At 38.7% G+C, this 23,185-nt stretch overlaps 1 protein-coding gene across 3 annotated transcripts; it reads right to left on the reverse strand.

The window, feature by feature from the left end:
* Positions 1 to 771: 771 nt before the first annotated feature.
* LOC126194706 (cytochrome c oxidase subunit 4 isoform 1, mitochondrial) lies at positions 772 to 9,900 on the reverse strand. 3 transcript variants are annotated; one of them, XM_049932943.1, is made up of 4 exons: positions 9,761 to 9,900; positions 8,895 to 9,100; positions 1,603 to 1,795; positions 772 to 1,520 (listed from the first exon to the last, which is right to left on the reverse strand). In XM_049932943.1, the coding sequence occupies exons 2-4, from the start codon at positions 9,087 to 9,089 to the stop codon at positions 1,384 to 1,386; spliced, it is 525 nt and encodes a 174-aa protein (XP_049788900.1). In that variant the 5' UTR covers positions 9,090 to 9,100; positions 9,761 to 9,900; the 3' UTR covers positions 772 to 1,383. The 3 variants fall into 3 exon arrangements, with proteins under 3 accessions (XP_049788900.1, XP_049788901.1, XP_049788902.1); XM_049932944.1 differs by having other exon boundaries at positions 9,757 to 9,807; XM_049932945.1 differs by lacking the exon at positions 9,761 to 9,900 and adding an exon at positions 9,595 to 9,732.
* Positions 9,901 to 23,185: the final 13,285 nt, after the last annotated feature.

A 23,185-nucleotide genomic window follows, 5' to 3' on the forward strand; every position in this document is an offset into this window, starting at 1 on the left:
AAATCCTACCATATTATGTCAAATCAGGGCAGGGGTGGGGAAAAAGAGAGACCCTACGAAATTTTATAGTTGAAATTAAGGAAGCACTGTCTGTAGGAACTTTTATTTTACTGCCAAATTTAAATTTTAAGTGAATGATTAAATTTGGTTAACATCTGTGAGAAAATCAGGTTTTTACAAATGCAGTACTGACAATGGAAAACTGCAGTTCCACAGCTATGTAAACTAGTTTGTAATACTGCTTTAAATCAGCTGCCAGTGTATCAGATAAATCACAGCACTAAAAAAGAATTTAATAGTTTTGACACCAATGCAGAACTAATAAAGGAATATTGTCAAACAGCGAGTCAATGTCAAAAAATATACCACAGTTACTAATTGTAAAGTTATATAATAACTTTTCCCAGCAGTAAACCTTTCCATACTAGTTTCCTACACATTGCTGTTGATGCTTAACATCCAGTCTGCAGAGGTCACAGTATTCACATAGGACTTCATCACATAAGAATGCTACCTTTCTTTTTAATTGGTTTCAGTACCTGCAATAAGCTTTGAATGTTGCAATGTGTATATTTAACTAGAGAACAGACAACACTGAAGGGGCTGATTTTAATAAATACAGTGCAACATTTGTTTCTTAATTTTCTACACATTGTTTATGATTAATAAGGCATCCACACCAGTGACAGATTTTTTGGAGCAGCAATGACATACCCATGATCATGCAAATTGATGGGGAAGTACTGATCATCATTTTGCAATGACACTAGATTCCAGAAGTCACATAATATTTTTCCTGAAGTTTGTAATACAACATACATTAGTGACTAGAATAATGTGAACAACAAAAGAGCACAATTCACACCCCACACCCTAGAAATAACAACTGTCTCAGAATATTACTCAGACATAACCAGCCATGCACCAATATGAAGATTAATAAACTTCACATGAAATTAGATATTAGTAGAGCAATAACTGATGACGCTTTTAAGTTACAACTGACAAAGTAAATCTGCACAGATAATTCTTACTGCATAATTTCCATATCATATAGTCAAAATTCTTAAGCTTTCTGCAAAAATTAAATCCAGTGATTAAAACAATTTTATTGCCTAATTTTTTATAGGAACAGCTGATTTTTTATACTAATTCAAATCATGCAACAATCAATCTCAGCAGACACAAAATATTCAACATTTGTCCAGCAGACATACTGTATTAATTTGCATCTTTAAAGTAATATTTGTGTACACAAATAAAACATCACCCGTGTGGAACATTTGTTATAATTCTCCACTCTGGCTTACTATACATTGAATTTCAAGGGAATCCGTCCATATCTTTACACTACATGACAGAAGCTAATAACAATCAAAATGTTCATTTCTTCCAGTCATTCTTTTCATAATCCCACTTGGAAGCCAGACCTTCAACAGGATTCACTTGCAAGTTAATCATTCTCCTGAGCTGGGCTTCCCGGCGCTCCTCAGTAAATGTTGATGGCAGAGGCTTGTACACTGGAAGAAATGAACAACAAATTAATAACAAAAAAAAATCAATAAAACCATGAAAGTCAGCATAATGCAAAACAACAATTACCCCATAGTTTCATTGCCATGTAAATCCACAATGAAAGGGAGACCCCAATGAGAGTAAATCCAATAATAGATTTCCACTCTCCTGTAGGTGCTTGCATTTCTGCAAATGTTTGACAAAAGCTTGCCCTGTAGAGAGCTTTTTTCTCTTCAATACTTAATTTCCTCCAGTCACCCTTTTCCTTCTGTCGCAGAGCCTAAAACACAGCACACAGGATTACAGAAATACTTTTAGCAATTTTGGCTAATACTATCTAGTTAATTCAATCAAGTTCCTACTTTCAAAAGGCCATACCAAATCTATTAACTGAAAATATCTATATATATTCCAATGTAATTAAATAATCACAGCATACCAACACACTGGACCTGATGACCAATTCGATTCTACATAGAGTACTCGGAAGAACTTGCCCCCCTTCTAACAGCCGAGTACTGTGAGTCTCTAGAGGAACGGAAGGTTCCAAATGATTGGAAAAGAGCACAGATAGTTCCAGTTTTCAAGAAGGGTCATTGAGCAGATGCACAAAACTATAGGCCTATATCTCTGACATCGAACTGTTGTAGAATTTTAGAACATGTTTTTTGCTTGCGTATCATATCATTTCTGGAAACCCAGAATCTACTCTGTAGGAATCAACATGGAGTCCAGAATCAGCGATCGTGGGAGACCCAACTTGCTTTACTTGTTCATGAGACCCAGAAAATATTAGATACAGACTCCCAGTTAGATGCCATTTTCCTTGACTTCCGGGAGGCGTTCGATACAGTTCTGCACTGTTGCCTGATAAAGTAAGAGCCTACGGAATATCAGACCAGCTGTGTGGCAGGATTGAAGAGTTTTTAGCAAACAGAACACAGCATGTGGTTCTCAATGGAGAGACGTCTACAGACAAAGTAACCTCTGGCGTGCCACAGTGGAGTGTTATGGGACCATTGCTTCTCATAAAATATATATATATACAAATGACCTAGTAGATAGTGTCGGAAGTTTCATGCGGCTTTTCGCGGATGATGCTGTAGTATACAGAGAAGTTGCAGCATTAGAAAATTGCAGCGAAATGCAGGAAGATCTGTAACGGATAAGCACTTGGTGCAGGGAGTGGCAACTGACCCTTAACACAGACAAATGTAATGTACTGCGAATGCATAGAAAGAAGGATCCTTTATTGTATGATTATATGATAGCGGAACAAACACTGGTAGCAGTTACTTCTATAAAATATCTGGGAGTATGCATACGGAACGATTTGAAGTGGAATGATCATATAAAATGAATTGTTGGTAAGGCGGGTGCCAGGTTGAGATTCATTGGGAGAGTCCTTAGAAAATCATCAGAGGAGATAGAGAAGATCCAAAGAAGAGCGGCAAATTCGTCACACTGTTACTTGGTAAGCGTGATAGCATTACGGAGATGTTTAGCAAACTCAAGTGGCAGGCTCTGCAAGAGAGGCGCTCTGCATTGCAGTGTAACTTGCTGTCCAGGTTTCAAGAGGGTGCGTTTCTGGATGACGTATTGAATATATAGCTTCTCCCTACTCATACCTCCCGAGGAGATCACGAATGTAAAATTAGAGATTCGAGTGCGCACGGAGGCTTTCCGGCAGTCGTTCTTCCCGCGAACCATACGCTACTAGAACAGGAAAGGGAGGTAATGACAGTGGCACATAAAGTGCCCTCCGCCACACACTGTTGGGTGGCTTGCGGAGTATAAATGTAGATGTACACCCTGCTAGAGCATTTCGGTGGTTGTGATGCCATTGCTACAGAACTCTTAGTAACTTATGACACTCATGAATTGCTCAAAACAACTGGCAACAGGTGTCCTGTCCCTTGCAAGCAAGATTTCTCCCTTCCCACTCTGCTTCATACTCTGGCCTGGGCGTCTAGTGGTACAGCATGTGCCTGAAAAATCGAATCCTAGTTGGCCCGAGGGTTTTTGTCTACCCATCACCACTCAGTGGTGTGAAGATTTGGAAGGAACGCTGTGTGGTTTGGCTTCCTTGATAAACAGTAGGCCCCTTTTCACCTGACAGGATTATGATGATAGGTACATGAAGTCACCAAAGTGGCAACCAATTGAAAGACTTCCACCAGGCCTTCGAGTATCTTGAAACAATAATACTCTCCCCCTTAAAAACATTCCACCCTAACATCAGCTACAGCATGTCAACACCTGAAGGCAGTCCGCCCCCGGTAGCTGAGTAGAGAACATCATCAATCCTAAGAGCCCAGGTTCGATTCCTGGCTGGGTCGAAGATTTTCTTCGCTCACGGACTGGCTGTTGTGTTGTCCTAATCATCATTTCATCTCCATTGACATGCAAGTCACCGAAGTGGCGTCAAATCAAAAGACTTGCACCCAGCGAACGGTCTACCCGACAAGAGAGAGAGAGAGAGAGAGAGAGAGAGAGAGAGAGAGAGAGAGAGAGAGAGAGAGAGACCTTCCCCTTTCCAAATGTCATTGCAGATAATGATTAATGAAGTTCTATTGTCTCTTGAAGTATAGCTATGGCACAGTCTGTAGACCACTTATCACTTTTTAACCTGTTAGTCATTGCAAGGCACCTAGATGAAGACAATCTCAATGAGTGTTGGTGGATGGTGAACAGGCTTGATCAAGAAAATTTTAACTGCTTTTTTGTGTGAAGCATAATATAGTGCCAGTTTCAAAGTATGGCTTTTTACTAACAATTTCACTTTAGTTATATTCTGTATTCACTACAGATACTGATCACAAAATTGCAAACAACTTTGCTTACAACAGTTTTTTAAAAGGTATCATCTTAACCAACATTTTTGTCTTTTGTAATTGGTTTTTCTTTATAACAAATACTTTTCAACTACTCAACACCCAAGTTTCCATCATTAACAGTGTCCCATTTTGCCAGATTTTGTAACCTTATATATTCTTCTCATCAACAAGCTTTTTAATCACTGCAGAAAGTTCTCTTCTTTTTATGTCTACTTGTTTTAGTAGTTCTGTCATCAATGATGGAGCTATGTTTTTTCAAAGTTTTTAGGTGCTAAGATCTAAACTGAAGGGGAAAAAATGAATAGTATCAACACTTAACGGTACTTGGGTTCATGGTAAAATGCTGTTTTTTCAATACCTCAACAGAAACCACTAAATGTAAAAGGAACAAAAAACTAATATGGTTATAACTAATCTCATAGAACCTGTGGTTTAACGAGAGAACTCTGTTCTCTACAAAGAGGGGTACTATATTAAACCCCCAATACAGCAGAGTACACACAGCAGACACACCATCACCGATTTGTTGGACTGGGGATGTCATGAATGTTGCAACTGATTTATTCAGCAAGTAATACTAGCCATGAATTATTTTAATGACCAATAGTTTGATTTAAATATAGTTACATTCACAACACCCCATATTTTATCATTTTTGTTTCTCATTACAGTTGTGGGGTTGTGCCTTCACTCCAGAGACTGGTACGCAACAGCTGTCCATATTAGTCTATACTGTGCAATCTCTGCATAACTATTGCAACTGTAGTTAGATCCGTTACTTGTACCACATTACATTCACCAGACAGTGCCTTCATCTGTCCATGCACTTGACACTTTTCACACCACAATGAAGGCATGCACTTCACACATGCCTGTTTTGATTAAAATAGACTACGTGCCTAAAGGTACATAGTTTGCCATCTTTGGTATGAGTCAAATATAAGTTGACAACCCCTGCCAAAATTTAATCAGTCTGTCTACGGAAAACACATACAAGTCTTTTGGCAGGTTTTTTTGACTGTGACACCAATCAAATAATACAGTACCATATCTAAAACAGAAGTTCAGCTGCATGCTTATTCCAGAATTTTCTTAAAGATATGAGAGTAGACGACTGAACAACCATTCAAGCAATAAGTTTGAAGTTCAATTCACTGAAGAAGATTGAATGAGCTGAAAAAATCTTTGACACCAGAAATGCACTACAGTGACAACTTACTTTATTTATGTGGAGCCTACAAAATGTCCAAATTTTTACAACTTCAGTAAATTCACAACAGCAAGTAAGTCAATAAGCCAACAATTATCTTTGTATGTGTATTAGTATTGATGTGAAAATATTTAACTGCTTGAGAAATGTAATAAAATGCAACTAAACTTAGTCATGTGGAATAGACCCCCTTCCCTCTTGTAATATGCATTTACTGCAACAACCATAGAAATGCTTTGTTCTCCCATGTAAAGTTCCTCACTCAAACTTAACAATAGTAGATTTCAAGATAGTTAAATGATACCGACAGCCATAATCTTCACATAAATTTTATATTACACAAACTTATCTTCTCTAGAGATATATATTACCAGTTTTCCTTGCAGAACACCCAAATTGTGCAATGATGTCTGACTGCAACAGCACTGATGCAATGTGCGGACACTATAGGATACATGAATTGTGTCTGTACTAGCACAAAATAAACTGTTGGAACACTCGTCGCCACTACATTCTAAAAACTAAGCATTTATGTGCAGCTACATTGTTTGATATCTTACTTGGTTCATCATTCTTCAAGGTTCCTGAATGATTGTTTCCTGTTCTGCCTTTGCCAGTTTTCCCGATATTTTGCATTCAAAATTGTTTGACATCCATCTGTTGTATCTCACATTCCAACCTAACAGACATAGGGCTCCACTATAGATAACAACGAGTTCATCGGTCCTATCGGATTAGGGAAGGAAATCTGCTGTGCCTGAAGAGATTTACGGAAATGATGGAAAACCTAAATCAGTATGGCCGGGTGTGGGTTTGAACAGCTGTCCACCCGAATGCGAGTCCAGTGTGCTAACCACTGCACTGCACCGCCTCGCTCGGTGAGGGAGGGGGCTCCAATACATAACTTAAATAACTACATCCTACAGTTTATGTTCAAGGATTTGATTATTAAGACATCCTGGAACACATTTATCTATAGTCAACCGGAGTGGACCTAATCTTCCCTAAATAGCAAACCTATTATCTGTATAGTTTTTCAGTTTTGATCACTGTTAAAAAACAGTTATGTTTTATTCATCTCTTTTCAATTAATAATTTGAGTGCAGCTACCAGTATTCTGGTCATATTCTTTCCTGACATTGCTACTAAAGCATTCAGCAGCAAATCTGTTTCCCCATTAACTTTATCTCTCTTATGATATCAATTCATTCAGATATATTGAACTAGGCCTATCAGCATTAAACAGAGGCTACGGTGACAAACTACTTTGGGGCACATCACAGTTCCTACTTTAGGTTAGTACGTGATAGTTTGTATGTGAGTTGGTAAAATTAACAACTGTCACAATGAACTACTTAAAAAATATACATGGGTATGGTGACAGTGGTCTGTCTTAAAACCACAGGTCTACTTTAGGCTCAAAAATGACAAGTTATGTTAGAAGCTAACTAAGCCAATAAAGGCAACCATGTCTGTAACTGTGAACATATAACTTTTACACAGAAGTGATTGGTGGTATTACTAGTTGATCTTAGATATATATATCTGAAAGCTTTATCTTCCACCAGAATGCCGCAAGTGAATGTTTCCACAGGTGGTTGTAAGCAAGCAAAAAGTAAGTTGCCTGCTGATGACTTGTTCTGTAGTAATAAATTGTAGTTAATCTCTCAAACTGACATTAACATATCAAAGATGTGCAATGTGTTGCAGAGGATGACTGCTTTGAGGAGACAGAGGGAATTGACAAAGTAGAAGTGGCATTTACTAAAAAACTATAAAATATGCAGTTGCTGTATTGCTAAGAATTTGAACTAACTAAATGTCACAACCTGGGCACAACTTTGGTCTCAATATATTCCAATAAATGGAAGACAGCAGGGGAAAACAAATCCTAAAAACTTTCCAAATCTGTAATAAAAAAAGACACAGCATTTCACTTTCACCTCTTTGATTAATACCAGCAAAACTATCCTCCCACCTACTACACAAAACACAGTCATTGTACATTTAATAAAGAAAAAGCACACTGATCAGCACTGCCTATAGTCTGTAGTTTTGCCAAACTTTACAATAATGAGACTACTTACATCAAATCCATGACTCAATGACAAACTCAAGATCTAAGGAGACTCTCTCTTGCTGTCATCTACTGGAGGACACAAAGACTTCAAAATATTTTCACTTAGTTAAGACATCACATGTTCCACAAAGCACAGGAAACAAAACATACTTTGAAAATTAAAAATGAATTTTAAAAACAATTTTTCCATCAAAAACAAAAACATCTAAGAGTAACCAATTTTTCATTGTTTTGAATGTGTATTTTGGAGTTTACATCATCAAATGGATGAGTTGAAAACTGTCAATTCAGAGTAAAATATGTCATGAACAACTTGAAAGATGTATTATAAACTGCAGAATGCACAAAACAATTTCCAGTAAAATTAGATGTTGAAACCCCCTTGCATTGTTCAGTATGGCTTGGACATAAACATTAGGCTTTGCTACTTGTCAATTTGTTACCACAAGCAAATTTTTTGCTTTCACATTCACTGGCTTCGCCACCTCACAACCAAATTGTCACCTTCCAACTTAATGTAGACTCCAAGCTGTGCTACAAATCTATTTGCCATCCCAACCAAGTTTTGACAACCCAATTTCCACCACACAGTCAACCCACCTGATGATTAATTTTTAAACATAATTTTTGGAGACTAACAAGACCAATATTTGCATTAATTGTGTGATTAATGCCATCTACTAACAATTCCACAATCGAATGAAGACCACAGTAATCAAGAATGCTTAAAAATATCTCTATTTTCCATCAAAGACCACAAAGTATGTACAGATATTATCAGCCTTACAGAACTAAATACGATAGCTTACTTTCATCCAGATCAGATGTCCACTGCAAGCATCGTGTGTAACCTACAGAGTGTTCTGAGCATTACTGGAAATATACAAATGGCAACTGCTAGTACCACTACAACTTTACTGTCGCCACATTTTTGAAAATGAAAAAATTGTAACATTGTGCACAAAGTTACAGTGTGTACTTTTTACATATACACTGCACTCCACAACCCTCAATTTTCTCATGAGTGTTTTGTATTTGAATTACAGTGATATAAATGAAACTAAATTAACCATTCAGAATGGAGACAAGACTGTGAGGACCTTGTGAGAAAAGTAGCCAATTTGGGACATAACACCTGCCTGGAACTGAATGATATCATCATTAAAATCTATCTGCATGTGTAATTGTCCAACCTAGTCATATTTCTACCCAATTTCTCAGGTCATTAAATATTTACTCACTGTTACTTTACCTCAATATCTGGTGTTGTCTCCTTGAATCGTATGGCTGGCATTGGGAAGTCGGTTCGGTCCATATAACTTGGCTGGCCATTAAACCCATATCCTACAATTTCTCGGTTCCCAATTTTTGCTCTATAGGACGCTACTCCAGCTTTCTGTATTAGGTGCGTTTCCCTAAGGGCAGATGCTAGCAAACGACTTGCCATCGCAGTAAGACCTGTGAACAAATGAGTTTTAGGTTCAATGTACAAGTACGCTGTCTTACGAATTTATAAAAAAGGCGTTACAAATAAACTTAATTTGTTTTAGACGTTCAATATCATCATCATCCGTGAACTGTCAGTTAAGTTTACACATCGTAAAATAACGTGACAACTCCTGTACAAGAATTCGGTGCTGGCCACTCAGCAAGGGCCGGGCACAGTTGGAAGTACACATACAATCAACATTCCATAAAACACGGTTCTATGAAATACCATCCGCTTGTAATACCGAGCAATATCCACTCATGTCTTCAAAGTTATTTAACGTACATCCTTTACTCACTATCCAAACTATGACGACTCTCCTCAAAACCCGGGAAGTAATTATTGAAATACATTATTGCTATTACGTGGTTAGAAAATTACTTGACATGTAAAGGAGGCACACATTTCTTTATCATCCATAAAACACCTTAAAAACATATCACCTACAATTTCCGGCTCTAACCTTGCTCCTTTAAGGGATATGATGAAAACTTCAAAAAAATAGGGGAAACAGTTCTTTCCAAATTTACCACCTTGTATACATAAACTGCAGTTTTAATTCACTGGTACGAAAGATAGCAAATACTACGTCAACCACACTATTTAACACGGCAGAGCTTCTTACCTACCGTTCGGAATCTGTAATCCCAAGATGGTGAAGGGGTCTGGAAAGGTCAGTCATGTGTAGTGAGAACAAGCACATAATATGAAATAACAATAATTGAAAATATTTTTTTCAACATTATAAAAAATTTCCACGAATTTAAATAGAAACATACATCGTTAAAACTTAATTTAACAAAATGTGAATAGCTACTGACGAAAGTAGTATACCTTACGTAAATATCCGATTGAGAAATCGATACTTCATTCGATCTATAGCTACTGGAACTGGATAGTAAGTTCTAGTCAGTAGTCAGTGATCTCTATACTATGGAGATCACTGGTTCTAGTATTCCTTGAGTTGCATTAGGAATTGAGAGGATCAGAGGAATGGCTTGACAAAAATTTCTTCCGAAAATATTAAGTGGAGACTGCGTTATCGTACATTACAATGGTGGCAATTTTAACCCTATGTACATACAGTTAATAACTTAACGTTCAGTCAGAGAAGTGCGATTGCACAAGGAGTGGAAGTTTCGTTAGTTATGAGGTACAATAACATAAAATTTTTATTCACATGTGATCATTTATTACACTCAGTCGACTCCTTACCTGACAACAGTTAAAAATTGCATTGTTGGAAGGTTACCCCCCCCCCCCCCCGCAACACCCCCCTCCCCCCACCTTGGTGCGTTCATCAATTTGTAATAATCTCTAGAACAGTGGATACTGTTTCCATCACAGAAAGTACAGGATGTATCATGATTCGGCGATGTGATTGTGAGTGTGTGAAGTTGGAAGTCTGGGTAGTAGTGGGCATTACAGTCATCCCCTGAAATGTTTAACTTCTTGGGAAGAATGCTGCACCCTGTGTCAGGGAGAAGCAAGCACAGAACGGTATGGACAATTCAAACACAACAAATAATGGCGCCCATTAGGGAAACGGCAACAAAGAGTGGGAGGATCATCAGGTCGAGTGGAAGTCTTGAAACATATACTTTGAAGGTTCTGTGAAAAGATAGGCCGTGATTTCCTAGACTTCCACCATTGGGTTAAGAATTGCAGGGTTCCCCTGATTGAGTTGGGGCTTCTGCCGGGTACCCGATTATGGACTGCACACAAGTTTATTTATGTCTGTCCAGAACAGATAATGGTAGCTGTAGAATATGCCAAGTACTAGTGTAAGAGAAAAAAAAGGGGGGGAGGCATCCACATATGACACTGTTAAAATCCCAGTGATCAGCTGCTGAAGCACTCAACAACATAGTTCCAGAGCTGAAAGCATTCCTAAAAAGCAGTGGAACTCTCATAATACAATATACAGAAAGCTGATTAAATTATGAAACTGATAGGAGCGAGATTTTTGGGGCAAAATAGCATTAATCAAATCAGTAAGCTAATACAAATGGTGGTATTCATCACAGTTGACTAGGAACCTAAATCCATTGAGATGCAAATCAAAACTGCGTGTAGAAACCCAAATCCATTGCGATGCAAAGAAACTGCAAGCATCATGGTTTGACGAAACTCAGTATCAAGGTTGGGTGTGCATTTATAATTGGATCCTTCTGTCAACCAAAAGACTTGCCCCCCAGATTTAATCAGAACTTTGGAGAAAATCTGATCTCACTATACTTAAGTTCCCTAATCATACTGTTGTTATTGTCATAACAACAATATGGAAAGGACAGATTGCTACTGACAATGTAGAGTAGGCACGGAGTCACAGACAGGCACAGTGGAAAAGAATGATAGAAATTTTCAGATATCGGATTATCAAAATTACGCAAACCACAACTCTTACACACATAGCCACTGTAATCTCCAGGCACAAAGAGACAGTTGCAAGTGTGTCTGATGTGAACAACAATCTTTGTTGGGTTGGGTAATGGGTGTGCCAAACAGGCTGGGGGCAGGGAAGAGAAGGGGTAGTCGGGTGGTGATGGTGGTGGGGGAAAGACACTAATACTGCCTGTGTTAGTGTGCAGGATAGAGTAATGAGAACAGGATAGGACTGCTAAGTGCAGCATTGGAAGGCTATGCTGCTGGGGGGGGGGGGGGGAGTGGAGTGGAGTGGAGTGGAGGAGGAGGAGGAGGAGGAGGAGGGGGAGGAGGAGAAGAAGAAGAAGAAGAAGAAGAAGAAAGAAAAAGAACTATGCAGGCGTGTTGATGTAACTAAAGACATGTAGTACTGTAGTGAGAGCAGAAAATGGGACAAGCAGGCGGAGGACAGAGACTAGTGAAGGCTGAGGCCTGATAGTTAAGGGTATAAAGATATGTTGCATGGAGAGTTCATACCTATGCCGTTCAGAAAAGTTGGTGTTTGTGGAAAGAATCCAGATGGCACAGGCAGTGATACAGTCATTAAAGTGAAACATCAGATTGGGCAGCAGATCAGCTGTTTCTTGGCCACAGTCTTGCAGTACCCATTCATGTGCAGATAACCACAATCCACCAAATAAAAACTGATCCTGACTGTATACTACACCTCTGTAGTTCTCAACCACAGGAACTATCTAGCAAAGGGCTCTGCCAATTGTCAGATATGTCCACATGCAAGCCCTGCCACAATGAGCTCATTCCACAAATCCAACAGTATCTCCAATCTCTTATCAAATCCTTAGGTCCATCCCAGTATCTCTCTCCTGAGTCTCTCTCTCCTCATCCCCCCTCCCCCCCCCCCCCCCCCTGACAACTCCCCACATCCCTACCTTCTACATGATTCCTGAAGTACATGGACCTGACCACCCAGGACACTCCATGCTCCCACAGAAAGAATATCTGCCCTTAAGCACCAATCCCTTCATGCTGTTACCTATACCCTACCCTTCTAAAGAAAAGGCACCAATCATTTCCATTAGGGATTCTCCAGAGTTCCTGTTGATTTCCACCCAGCACCCTGCTCAACACTGTTGATGCCACTTCCCTCTGCTTTAACATCCCCAGTGCTCATGGCCTTACTACTATTGAAACTACTGCATCTCTCCTAACCACCCAGAATCCCAAACCCCTCACCTGATTCAGATTCATTGATGACATCTTCAACCCCCATTTGCTTCACATGGCCCTCCTAGCCCAACAAGCCACCTTCAACATCGTATCTGAAGTAAGTTATCGTTCGACACAAAAATTAGTCAGCTTTGCTTATTTTCATTCACTTATGTTGTACGGTATTATATTTTGGGGTAACTCTTCCCGTTCTAAAAGGATATTTTTTGCCCAGAAACGGGCAGTTCGACAATAAGTGGTGTAAGTTTGCGAACCTCGTGTCGACCACTGTTCAATAGTCTGGGTATTTTGACATTACCCTCTCAATTTATATATTCCTTAGTGTTGTTTCTTGTTAACAATATCAGCTTATTCCCAAGAATTGGCAGCTTTCATTCAGTTACTACTCGGTAGAAATCGAATCGGCATTTCGATCGCACTTCCTTAACTCTTGTGCAGAAATGTGTGCGGTATACTGCTGCATCCATTTTCAATAAGTTACCACAAGAATTAAAAAATCTTAGCAGTAATCCAAGTGCTTTCAAATTGAAACTGAAGAGTTTTCTCATAGGTCACTCCTCCTATTCTTTTGAGGAGCTCTTTGAAAAATTGAGCTGATTTATATGTTATATTGTTGATTGCATTTACTTAAACTTATGGCTTGACTTTTTTGGGTTCATAAACATTTTATTTTTCTGTTATTACTTTTATGTTGTACTTTCATGTACTGACATATTCCATGACCCTGGAGATTTTCTCCTCAATTTGGTCCTACGGAACTAGACGTGTAAATAAATAAATAAACCTCAAGGATGACTACATCAGTATGTCCATCCACATCCGAACCTACCAACCGGCAACAATACCTCCACTTTGACAGCTGCCACACATTCCACATCAAGTGATCCCCCCCATACAGCCCAGTTGCCAATGGTCATAGTATCTGTAGTTGCAACAGTCCCTCTCCAAATATACAAAGGGTCTCACTGAGGCCTTGACAGACTGAAATTATTCTCCCAGTACTGTGCCTTGTCTCCCTAGTCACTTACCACCCCTCACAATCCCACTGTTCAGCCACAAAAGAGCACCGCTCTTGTGACGTAATACCAGCGAAGACAGGAGCAACTGAATCACAGTCTCTGCTAGGGTCTTCACCATCTCTCATCGAGCCCTGAAATGAGAAATACCATCCCAACTCCTCTCACTGTGGTATTCCACTGCCCACACAATCTACACAATTTCCTTGCCTGTCCCCACTCCAGCCCTGATCCCAACCTATTGCCTCATGGCTCACATCCCTGTAATAGATCTAGACCCAAAACCTCATCCTCCTACTACTACCTACTCCAGTCCTGCTGCAGGCACCTCCTGCCACATCAAAGGCATAGTCACCTGTGAAAGTAGCCATGTTACCTACCACCTTAGCTGCAACCACAACCACTGTGCTGCATTCTATGTGGGCATGACAACTAACAAGCTGTCTGTCCACATGAATAGCCACTGCCAAACTGTGCCCAAGAGACAACTGGATCACCAGGTGGTCAGCATGCTGCCCAGCATGATGTTCTTCAGTTTAGTCACTGCTTCACAGTCTGTGCCATCTGGATTCTTCCCACCAACACCAGCTTTTTTGAACTGTGCAGGTGGGATTTCTCCCTACAACATATTCTTTGTTCCCGTAACTCCCCTGCCTCAACTGTTGGTAGTCCCTGTCTTCCACCTACCTATCCGTTTCCATGCTCCTACTCCAGCACTACAACACCTTCTATCTCTCCAATGCAACTGTTAATCTTTTTCTCTTCTGTACCTTTGTGCCCTCTCAGGTAGCCATACTATTCCTCCATTTCTGAAAAGCATTTGACACCACTGCTTCTTAACATAAATATGGCGATATGAGGCATGGAATGAAATTTGTGAGTGGATTGAATATTTCTTGTTAGGGAGGACACAGCATTTTAGATTGGATGAGAGCCATTTACAGCTGTAGACGTAATGTGTGTCATACCCCAGGGAAGTCTGATGGCACCCTTGCTGTTCATGAAGTATATTGATAACCTGGCAGACAATATTTTGGCAGCATTTGAGAATACTTAATGAGGCTTTCACTATTAGATTCCAGATGTCCTTAACATGAGCTTTCTAAATTGAGTGATAGAACCTTTCTTAAACCTTATCGCTAAAGGATGTGTTGATAAAATTGTGAAATATGCAGAGTTGAAATTGGAATAAAAATGGATATCAAGAATTTTTATTTCAGAGGCAAATTCCTGTATTATGTGTAGCTTTCTGGCTGCAGTACCACATTCAGCCAAGAGAGGATATAGTTTTGTCAGCAGTTTCATTACACAGTAAAGAAAGAGGGTGTATACAGTGTAATATTGTAATATAAGCTGAGTGATGACAATTTTGGCAGCAAATATTGATAATTCGTGTCACTGTCTTCCATCTAGTTCAGTTCTGTCGCTAACAATATGATACTGATTTTTTAAAATGTTTATTTTTCAGTCAAATGCTGAAAAAAAAAAACCAATACTCCAAAGAAAGTAATGTTAAAAATTGTTTGTTCAATATGTAATGCAATAAGTGGGCTGGGATTGAAGAAAAAGATTGATCATAAAAAGAAACTTGCACCATAAGCTATCTTGAGGAAATGCTGTATAGAATAAAAAACTGCAACAAGGTAATTGTTGAAGTTAATTAAAAAATATGGATTTCATTAGTCAGATTTTTCAGATCTGTGGAGAAGGGGAAGGTGGTGGTGGGGGGGGGGGGGGGGGACACTAACTCATGAAAAGTAAACACCTGTGTCCCTTCTGGGGCCAGTATGTTCTTACACCTGCACTGTGTTCACATACTGACATTAATTATCATGCAGACTACTTTTTCATGAAAAAAGCCTACTCTTTCTGAATGCATAGATCTACCAAAAAGTATGATACTTACATTTACAACCATACTCTCATACTCTGCAAACCACTGTGAAGTACATGGCAGAGCACACTTCCCATTGCATCACATATTAAGTTTTCTTTCCATTAAAATCATGTATGGAGTGCAGGAAGAATGTTTGTTTAACTGACATTGTGTGAGCAATGCGTAGGATGCTAGTATTTATCTGGCTACCTCACTTAATACTTATTCTAAAATTTTGTGAGTAACATTTCGCAGGATATCTTCAAGACATGAGCATTTTGTTTACTGCAATGAATACATTACCTCCACCTGCCCTTTTGATATTTATATTTGCCCCAAAAGTATCACTGCTGTCCACTGCAGATTTAGGCAGCTCTCTGTGAATGCCACTGCTTTTTAGAAGAGCTTCAAACTCTAGTGCTTTATAGTGAACTGTAGAGCAATTGAGTTCATCTTGCCAGCTTTGCACTACTGCGACAAAGGATACACAGCACCAGGCAACAGCTGGATGCGAATGGACACGTTCTTACGGCCTTGCATCTGCAACTATCAAGGGCACTCACAGCTTTAGATTGGGATCAAGTTAATGCAGCTACAGTTTCCCAACAAATGTCATCACAGAAATCAACTACAGAGAGGCAGAAAAGTAAGTTCAGCTGCTTTTCACAATGACAACACGTTGCAGACCACAGATCCTGAGAAAGGACTTTCATCAACTTGACGCTGAGAGATACAGACACAGGTACTTAAGAAAGGACTTAATTTCACACCATGTCAAAAGCACGAGACAATACTGTCTGCGAAATAACAAGTGGCATTGAACAGGCAGTCAGCCAGCTCCAAACTGAAACAGCGGATGAGATACAGTGTGAAACAACTCATATTCTCATGAAAGAAAAGTTACCAGCACCCAATATGACTAGGGCTGAGCGCAATGACCTGTGAGCAGCACACAGTGATGAAAGCATTGTGGTCCTTCCTGCTGACAAGGGCAATGCAGCCATAATTATGGAATATGTGGACTATGATTTGAAGATCTGCACGTTACTGGATGAAGATACTTCCTGGAAACTCTCACGCAAACCGGTATCGAGAATAATGAGAAAGACATCCAAAAATCTCAAGTGCTCTTTGGTGGAAGACAATGTGGTCAAGAATCTTCTCTCACAGGAACCTAGACTACATACTGCTAGTGCCTTACTGAAGATCTGCAAGGATGGTACACCATTCCACTCATCATATCCACCATTGGTTTACCACATACAAGCTGGTGAAGAACTTGGCCAATCTCCTCACTCCACATGTGGGACACTGTGAACATCATATTTAAAATCTCAGCAGATTTTATCAGTCAAATTAACTGTCTTTGACTTAGTGTAGGTGATATTATGGTCAGTTCTGATGTGCCGATCAATGACTCTTTAGACCTAGTATCCCAGTTCTTTGTAAGTGATGTGGTTGAGCTATTTAGGCACACTCCTACATCTTATTTTCTTTACAGTGGCCAGAATTATGATCAAATGGATTATGTTGCAGTGGATGGCCCATTAGCTCCAGCTACTGCAAACCTCTTCATGGAGAATTTTAAGGATATTGCTGTAGATACAGTGCCATTAAAGCCTAGTTGTCTTTTTTTTTTCAATTTGTTGATGACACATTTGTCATTTGGCCCCATGGGTGTGTTCTTGGAACACCACAGTGGCATTAACAGTAACTTTCAGTTCACCATGGAGGCACAAAAGGACAATGTGAAATGTGTTTTATTCATCTCATAATGTACACAATTTCAGGACATATGTCTGATGTACAGGAGACATGTCAAGGTTACAATTTGCTTATTTAAAATTGTGTCACACTTACAATAATACTTTGTGGAGCATTTGCTTACTTCCAATTTGTCAAACTTACAGTATTTACATCTACTTAACTATAATAAATTTTTGTTCCATTTTAGGTTCAAAATGGCTCTGAGCACTATGGGACTCAACTTCTCAGGTCATTAGTCCCCTAGAACTTAGAACTACTTAAACCTAACTAACCTAAGGACATCACACACATCCATGCCCGAGGCAGGTTTCGAACCTGCGACCGTAGCAGCCTCACGGTTCTGGACTGCGTGCCTAGAACCGCGAGACCACCGCGGCCGGCTCCATTTTAGGGATACAGCTCAAAGTATCACTTTGTCCTTCATGAAATCTTCCACAGAGTAGTAGCAATGTTCAAGTAGAAAATCATGTAACTAGCTTTTTAAAATATTTATCTTCATATTCATTATGTCACACCCTTTTATCGTGTTGTGAATTTTTATGACTGTATACTGAGGAGTCTGAGCACGCATTTTTAAGCGATGAGAGGTGAGCATAAAGTTCTCTTTATGTCTTGTGTCATATGAGTGTTCAAAATGATTTTTTTAATAGATCAGCTCTTCTGTGTAGGAAAAGAACTACCTCAAAGATGTATAAAGAGGGCACAGTTAATATTTTTAGGTCTTTAAATAATGGTCGACATGATGCCCTCGGTTGTGCAGAGCACATGTTGCAAATGATTCTTTTTTGCGACTTTAAAATTCGTGTAAAATTTCCCGAGTTTCCCCAAAAAATTATTCCATATCGAATAACCGATTTACTCTGTAAATGAATACTTAGAACAGTAACCTTGCTGTTTGTGTTAAATTGAAAACATTGAGCAATATAATACATTAGGATACTATAGGCCTATGTTAATATATGTTAACAATGTTAAATGATATTTTCCGACATCTGCAACACACTGTGTACCATCAGATCACATGGAATAAATAAATAAATAAATAAAGTAGCTATAATTTGCTATTTTCCTGGTGGCCATATCAGTGGCACAGGCTAAAATTTCCATTGGAAATGCAAGGTTGTTTAATTTATTTGCTAGATATTCTATCTAAGAATTCCAACTCAAAGTTCTGTCCAAGTTTATTCCCAGGAACCCCTGACTGAATCAAGTTCTTCCAGTTTTTGATTGTTGTGAGTGACACAGATTTCTTCAGTTTTTGAATGTTTGGTTTTAAAAATAATCTTGTGGGTTTTTTAAATGTTTAGCCTTAAGCCATTTTGACTGAACCATGTTTACAGGTTACTTAACATATTCATGACACTGTGGTATATTGTCAGAATTTTCATTTTCATTTAGGGCAGAAGTACCATCTGCAAACAAAGTTAAATGAGTATTTATACTGAGAGGCAAGTCATTTACATAGAACAGGAATAAAATTGGTCCAATGATTGAGCCTTGAGGAACAACCTGTGACACAGTTTTCCACTCAGAGACATGATCTGCTCCATTTGATGTGATTACTACCCTTTGTTTCCCCTTCAAGAGATATGATTCAAACCATTTTAAAGCAATATCCCTTATTCCATACTTGTTGAGCTGGAAAAGCATCAGAGCATGGTTTACAGAGTCAAATGCTTTTGTAAGATCACAGAATATTCCTGTGACCTTAGCTTTCCTATCTAGTGATGGAGTAATTTTTTTGATAAACTCATTTATGGCATCTACTGTGTTATTGCCTTGTTGGAAGCCAAATTGGTTATGTGACATCATATCGTTCTGTGTGATGAAGCTTTGTATCTGTAAAGCAGCAATTTTTTCAAATATTTTTGAAATGACAGGGAGTATAGAGATGTGGTGATAATTTCCCACATCATCTTTTGAACCTTTTTTAAACAATGGTTTTACTGCCGCGTATTTCAAGAGATCAGGGAAGTAACCTTCTTCACAGGATTTGTTTATTATGAGAGAGAGAGGATGAGCTATTATGTTGTAAACTTTTTTAATTATTTAGTGGGTATCCCATCCCAGCCAGAAGAGTTTTTGTCTTTTAAGGAGAATATGACATTTTCAACAGATTTTGCTGAGACTGTGTTGAATTTTTTGAAATTCACTGGTATTGCCTTTTAACCCAAAACCATTTACTTTCTGCTCATAATTTTCTAGGTCTAAATCAGATTTAGCTACATTTATGAAGTTCTCATTGAAGCACTCAGGTATTTGAGCTGGATTTACAACAGAGTTTTCCTTAAGTTTGATTTCTAAAATGTCTTGTTTATGATTTCGAACACCTAATACAGATTTAACTACAGACCATACTGCCCTTGTTTTATTTTTCTGCCCTAGAATGAATTTGTTATTTGCCATTTGTTTTGAAGCTTTCACAACTTTTTAAAAAATAGTTTTATAGTTTCTAACATATTCTAGAAAATCAGGATTTTTGTTGTGCTTCAGTTGATTGTGTAGCTTCCTTTTCCTCTCACTCGATATTTTTATTCCAGGTGTGATCCATCTTATCTTACTTGATGTTTTTCTTTTGATATATGTTTTTCATATATAATGTTTATCAGTTTTTGGCAGTGAGACAAATAAGGCTGAGTGATCAGAAAATCCTAAGTCTAGACAGAATTTATGTACATTATCAAAGTAGTAATTTGTTGCAATGTTGTCGATGCATGTAGCTGAGTGAATATTTTGTCTGGTGAACTCTAAAAATTTAATTTAAAAGCAGACTTTTTAATTGAATCAATAAACATTGTTGATTCTTTATTGTCATTTGCAGTGTTTATATTAAAATATGCTGCTATTACTATTTTTTTCTTCTTTTATTTCTTTAGTTTATCTAGCAAGCACTGGAAATTAGAGAGGAATGGCACGATTAAAGCCCTTTCTGGAATTCTATAAATTGAAATGATCAACATATTAAGGTCTTTAAGTTCTACGCAACAACTTTCAAATATGCAATCTTCATTTAAACAATTAAAATCTGTTTTCACTTCAAAGCTTATAGAAGAGTCCAGGAGTATGCAGCAACCTCCGTGAGATTTTTTCTCCCTGCAATAGCTGGTTGCAACATGGACCTACCATGACATCCTTGTCCGGCGCAAATGCAATGGATGCCTTGGCCACAGTATCCGTAGAAATCCCAGCCACACCGATCGGTACTTGCACACCATCAGCCATCATCACCTGGCACACAAGCACACATTGTTACAAACACTGGTGCATCAAGTAAGAATGATATCAGATGCTGATAACCATCCTCGTGGGTTGGGGCACCTATGTAAGTTCTTCAGGAAAAACAGCTACAATGTTCATCAAATAAATGAAGTGATTTCAAGCAAGAATCACAGTAAGTTCACTGATGAGGAGCAGGAAAAGAAACTTACCTTCTTGCCTTTCTGTGGTTCCATGTTGGGCAAGATGAGATGCCTGCTGAAAAGACACAAGATCAAATCAGTCTTCCTCTGACAAAAATCCATAAATTACTTAGACCAATTAAAGTCACAGCAAGTCTCAGAACACCTGTGGTCTACAAGATACGTTGTGAGTGTGGCCAATCTTACGTCAATAAACAGTATGCATTGAAGCACTGTGAAACAGTGCAGGATGGAATGTGATAGGTTTTATCACCTACACTGTCTCTAGAAACCTACTTTGGCTGAGCATTCTTTAGAAACTGGTTACCAAATAAAATTTGATGAAACATTTGTCGTGGCTTGCAGTAAAGGCTTCTGGGACCGTGCAATTAAAGAACCCATTGAAATAACACCCTAAATAGAGATAATAGCCTGCAGCTCAGAAGAGTGTGGAATCCAGCGATCACACTGTCGAAGTGCACACATAGAAAACCGAGTCAATGTATGCCAAATATGGCGATGCTGTCAGCACTACTGATGTCACAGCCAGCAGCTGGTGTATATAAGGGCTTACCAGCAGCCCATTGGAAGTTGTATCACTTGACAATGACCAAGGAGTGCTTGGACAAAAGTTCATGTAATTTTAATCACTTGACACGGCTGGCAGCGTGTGAACTTCTTATTCAGTTGATCAACAGAATTTTAATAGCCTCATCTGTGGAGGGCATTTTTAGGGTCTTACATCTATAATTTGGGGTCTACTACATCCATCATTGTCTGTACTGAATGGAGAGTCTCATAAGCTAAAAACCCCATGTGCATATCCAAACAAAGTCAGCTACCTGGTTATCAGTCTCTGATGTGTAGTGAACCCTTGAGCCTTTCATGGAGACTACAGTTCAAAATCTTGTATCATAAGTCGAGGAAGTCGCAGCTTAGCTTCTCACAGAACTTCTCTGGTTCCAGCCTTCTGATCTGGCACAGACTGTTCTCAGTTGCAACCCAATTGGAAATATGTCTATGAAGACAAATGGCACGTATTTTGTAACAGTAGTAATCATGCAAGATGAAACAGTGAAGGCAGCAGAGGATCAAATAGGTAAAAAGACAAGGCCTAATAGAAATCTGTGGATAACACAGGAGATATTGAATTTAATTGATAAAAGGAGAAGTACAGCGAATGAAACGGGGAAAAGGGAATACAAATGTCTAAAAAATGAGGCTGACAGGACAAATATAAAGATTTAAAAGCATGTTTCGCTAGGGTAAAGACAGATACTGCCTACAAGAAAATTAAAGCAGCCTTGGAGAAAAGTGAAGCAGATGTGTAAGTATCAAAAGGTTCGATGGAAAACTGGCCATAAGCAAAGAAGGGAAAGAAGAAAGATGGAATATATAAAGGACCTATACAATGGAGATGAACTTGAAGGCAATATAATAGAAGTGGAAAAGAACATTGATGAAGATGAGATAGGAGATATGATACTGCGAGAGGAGTTTGACAGAGCACTGAAAGACCTAAGCTAAACATGGCTCCAGGAATAGACGACATTCCATCAGAACTACTGACAGCCTTGGGAGAGCCAGTCATGACAAAACTCTTCCATCTTTGCAAGATGTACGAGACAGGCAAAAGAGTGTAATAACTCCAGTTCGAAAAAAAGCAGGTGCTGAGGAATGTGAATTTTTACTGAACTATCACTTTAAAAAGTTATGGTTGCAAAATTCTAACATGAATCCTTTATAGAAAAATGGAAAAACTGGTAGATGCCAACCTTGGAGAAGATCAGTTGGGTTCTGGAGAAATAAAGGAACATGTAAGGCAATACTGGCTCTACAACTTACCTTAGAAGATAGGATAAGGAAACGCAGACCTATGTTTATAAATTTGCAGACTTAGAAAAAGCTTGTGACAGTGTTGACTGGAATATTGTCTTCAAATTCTAAGGATAGCAGTGGTAAAATAGAGAGATCGAAAGGCTATTTGCAACTTGTACAGTAACCAGATGGCACTCATAAGAGTTGAGGGGCATGACAGGGAAGCAGTGGTTAAGAATGGAGTGAGAAAGGGTTGTAGCCTATTGCCATTGTTATTTAATCTGACCACTGAACAAGCAGCAAAGGAAATAAGATAAATTTGGAGCTGGAATTAAAATTTAGGGAGAAGAAATAAAAACTTTGAGGTCTGCCAGTGGCGTAATTCTATCAGAGACAACAAAGGACTTGGAAGAGCAGGTGAGCAGAACGGGCAGTCTTGAAAGATGGACATAAGATGAACATCAACAAAAGTAAAACAAGGATAGTGAAATGTAGTTGTATTAAGTCAGGTGACGCTGAGGGAATTAGATTAGAGTACAAGACACGTACAATAGTAGACAAGTTTTG

This window comes from Schistocerca nitens, chromosome 7 (genome assembly GCF_023898315.1).
Source record: "Schistocerca nitens isolate TAMUIC-IGC-003100 chromosome 7, iqSchNite1.1, whole genome shotgun sequence".
NCBI lineage: Eukaryota > Metazoa > Arthropoda > Insecta > Orthoptera > Acrididae > Schistocerca > Schistocerca nitens.

Bases quoted from the DNA above. Each gene is read 5' to 3' on its own strand.
- LOC126194706 (XM_049932943.1), bottom strand. From the start codon at position 9,089: ATGGCAAGTCGTTTGCTAGCATCTGCCCTTAGGGAAACGCACCTAATA. The intron at 1,796-8,894 runs GTAAAGTAACAG...GCTGTGTTTTAG, and splicing joins AGACAACACCAGATATTGAG to GCTCTGCGACAGAAGGAAAA. The intron at 1,521-1,602 runs GTAATTGTTGTT...CATTTCTTCCAG, and splicing joins CATGGCAATGAAACTATGGG to TGTACAAGCCTCTGCCATCA.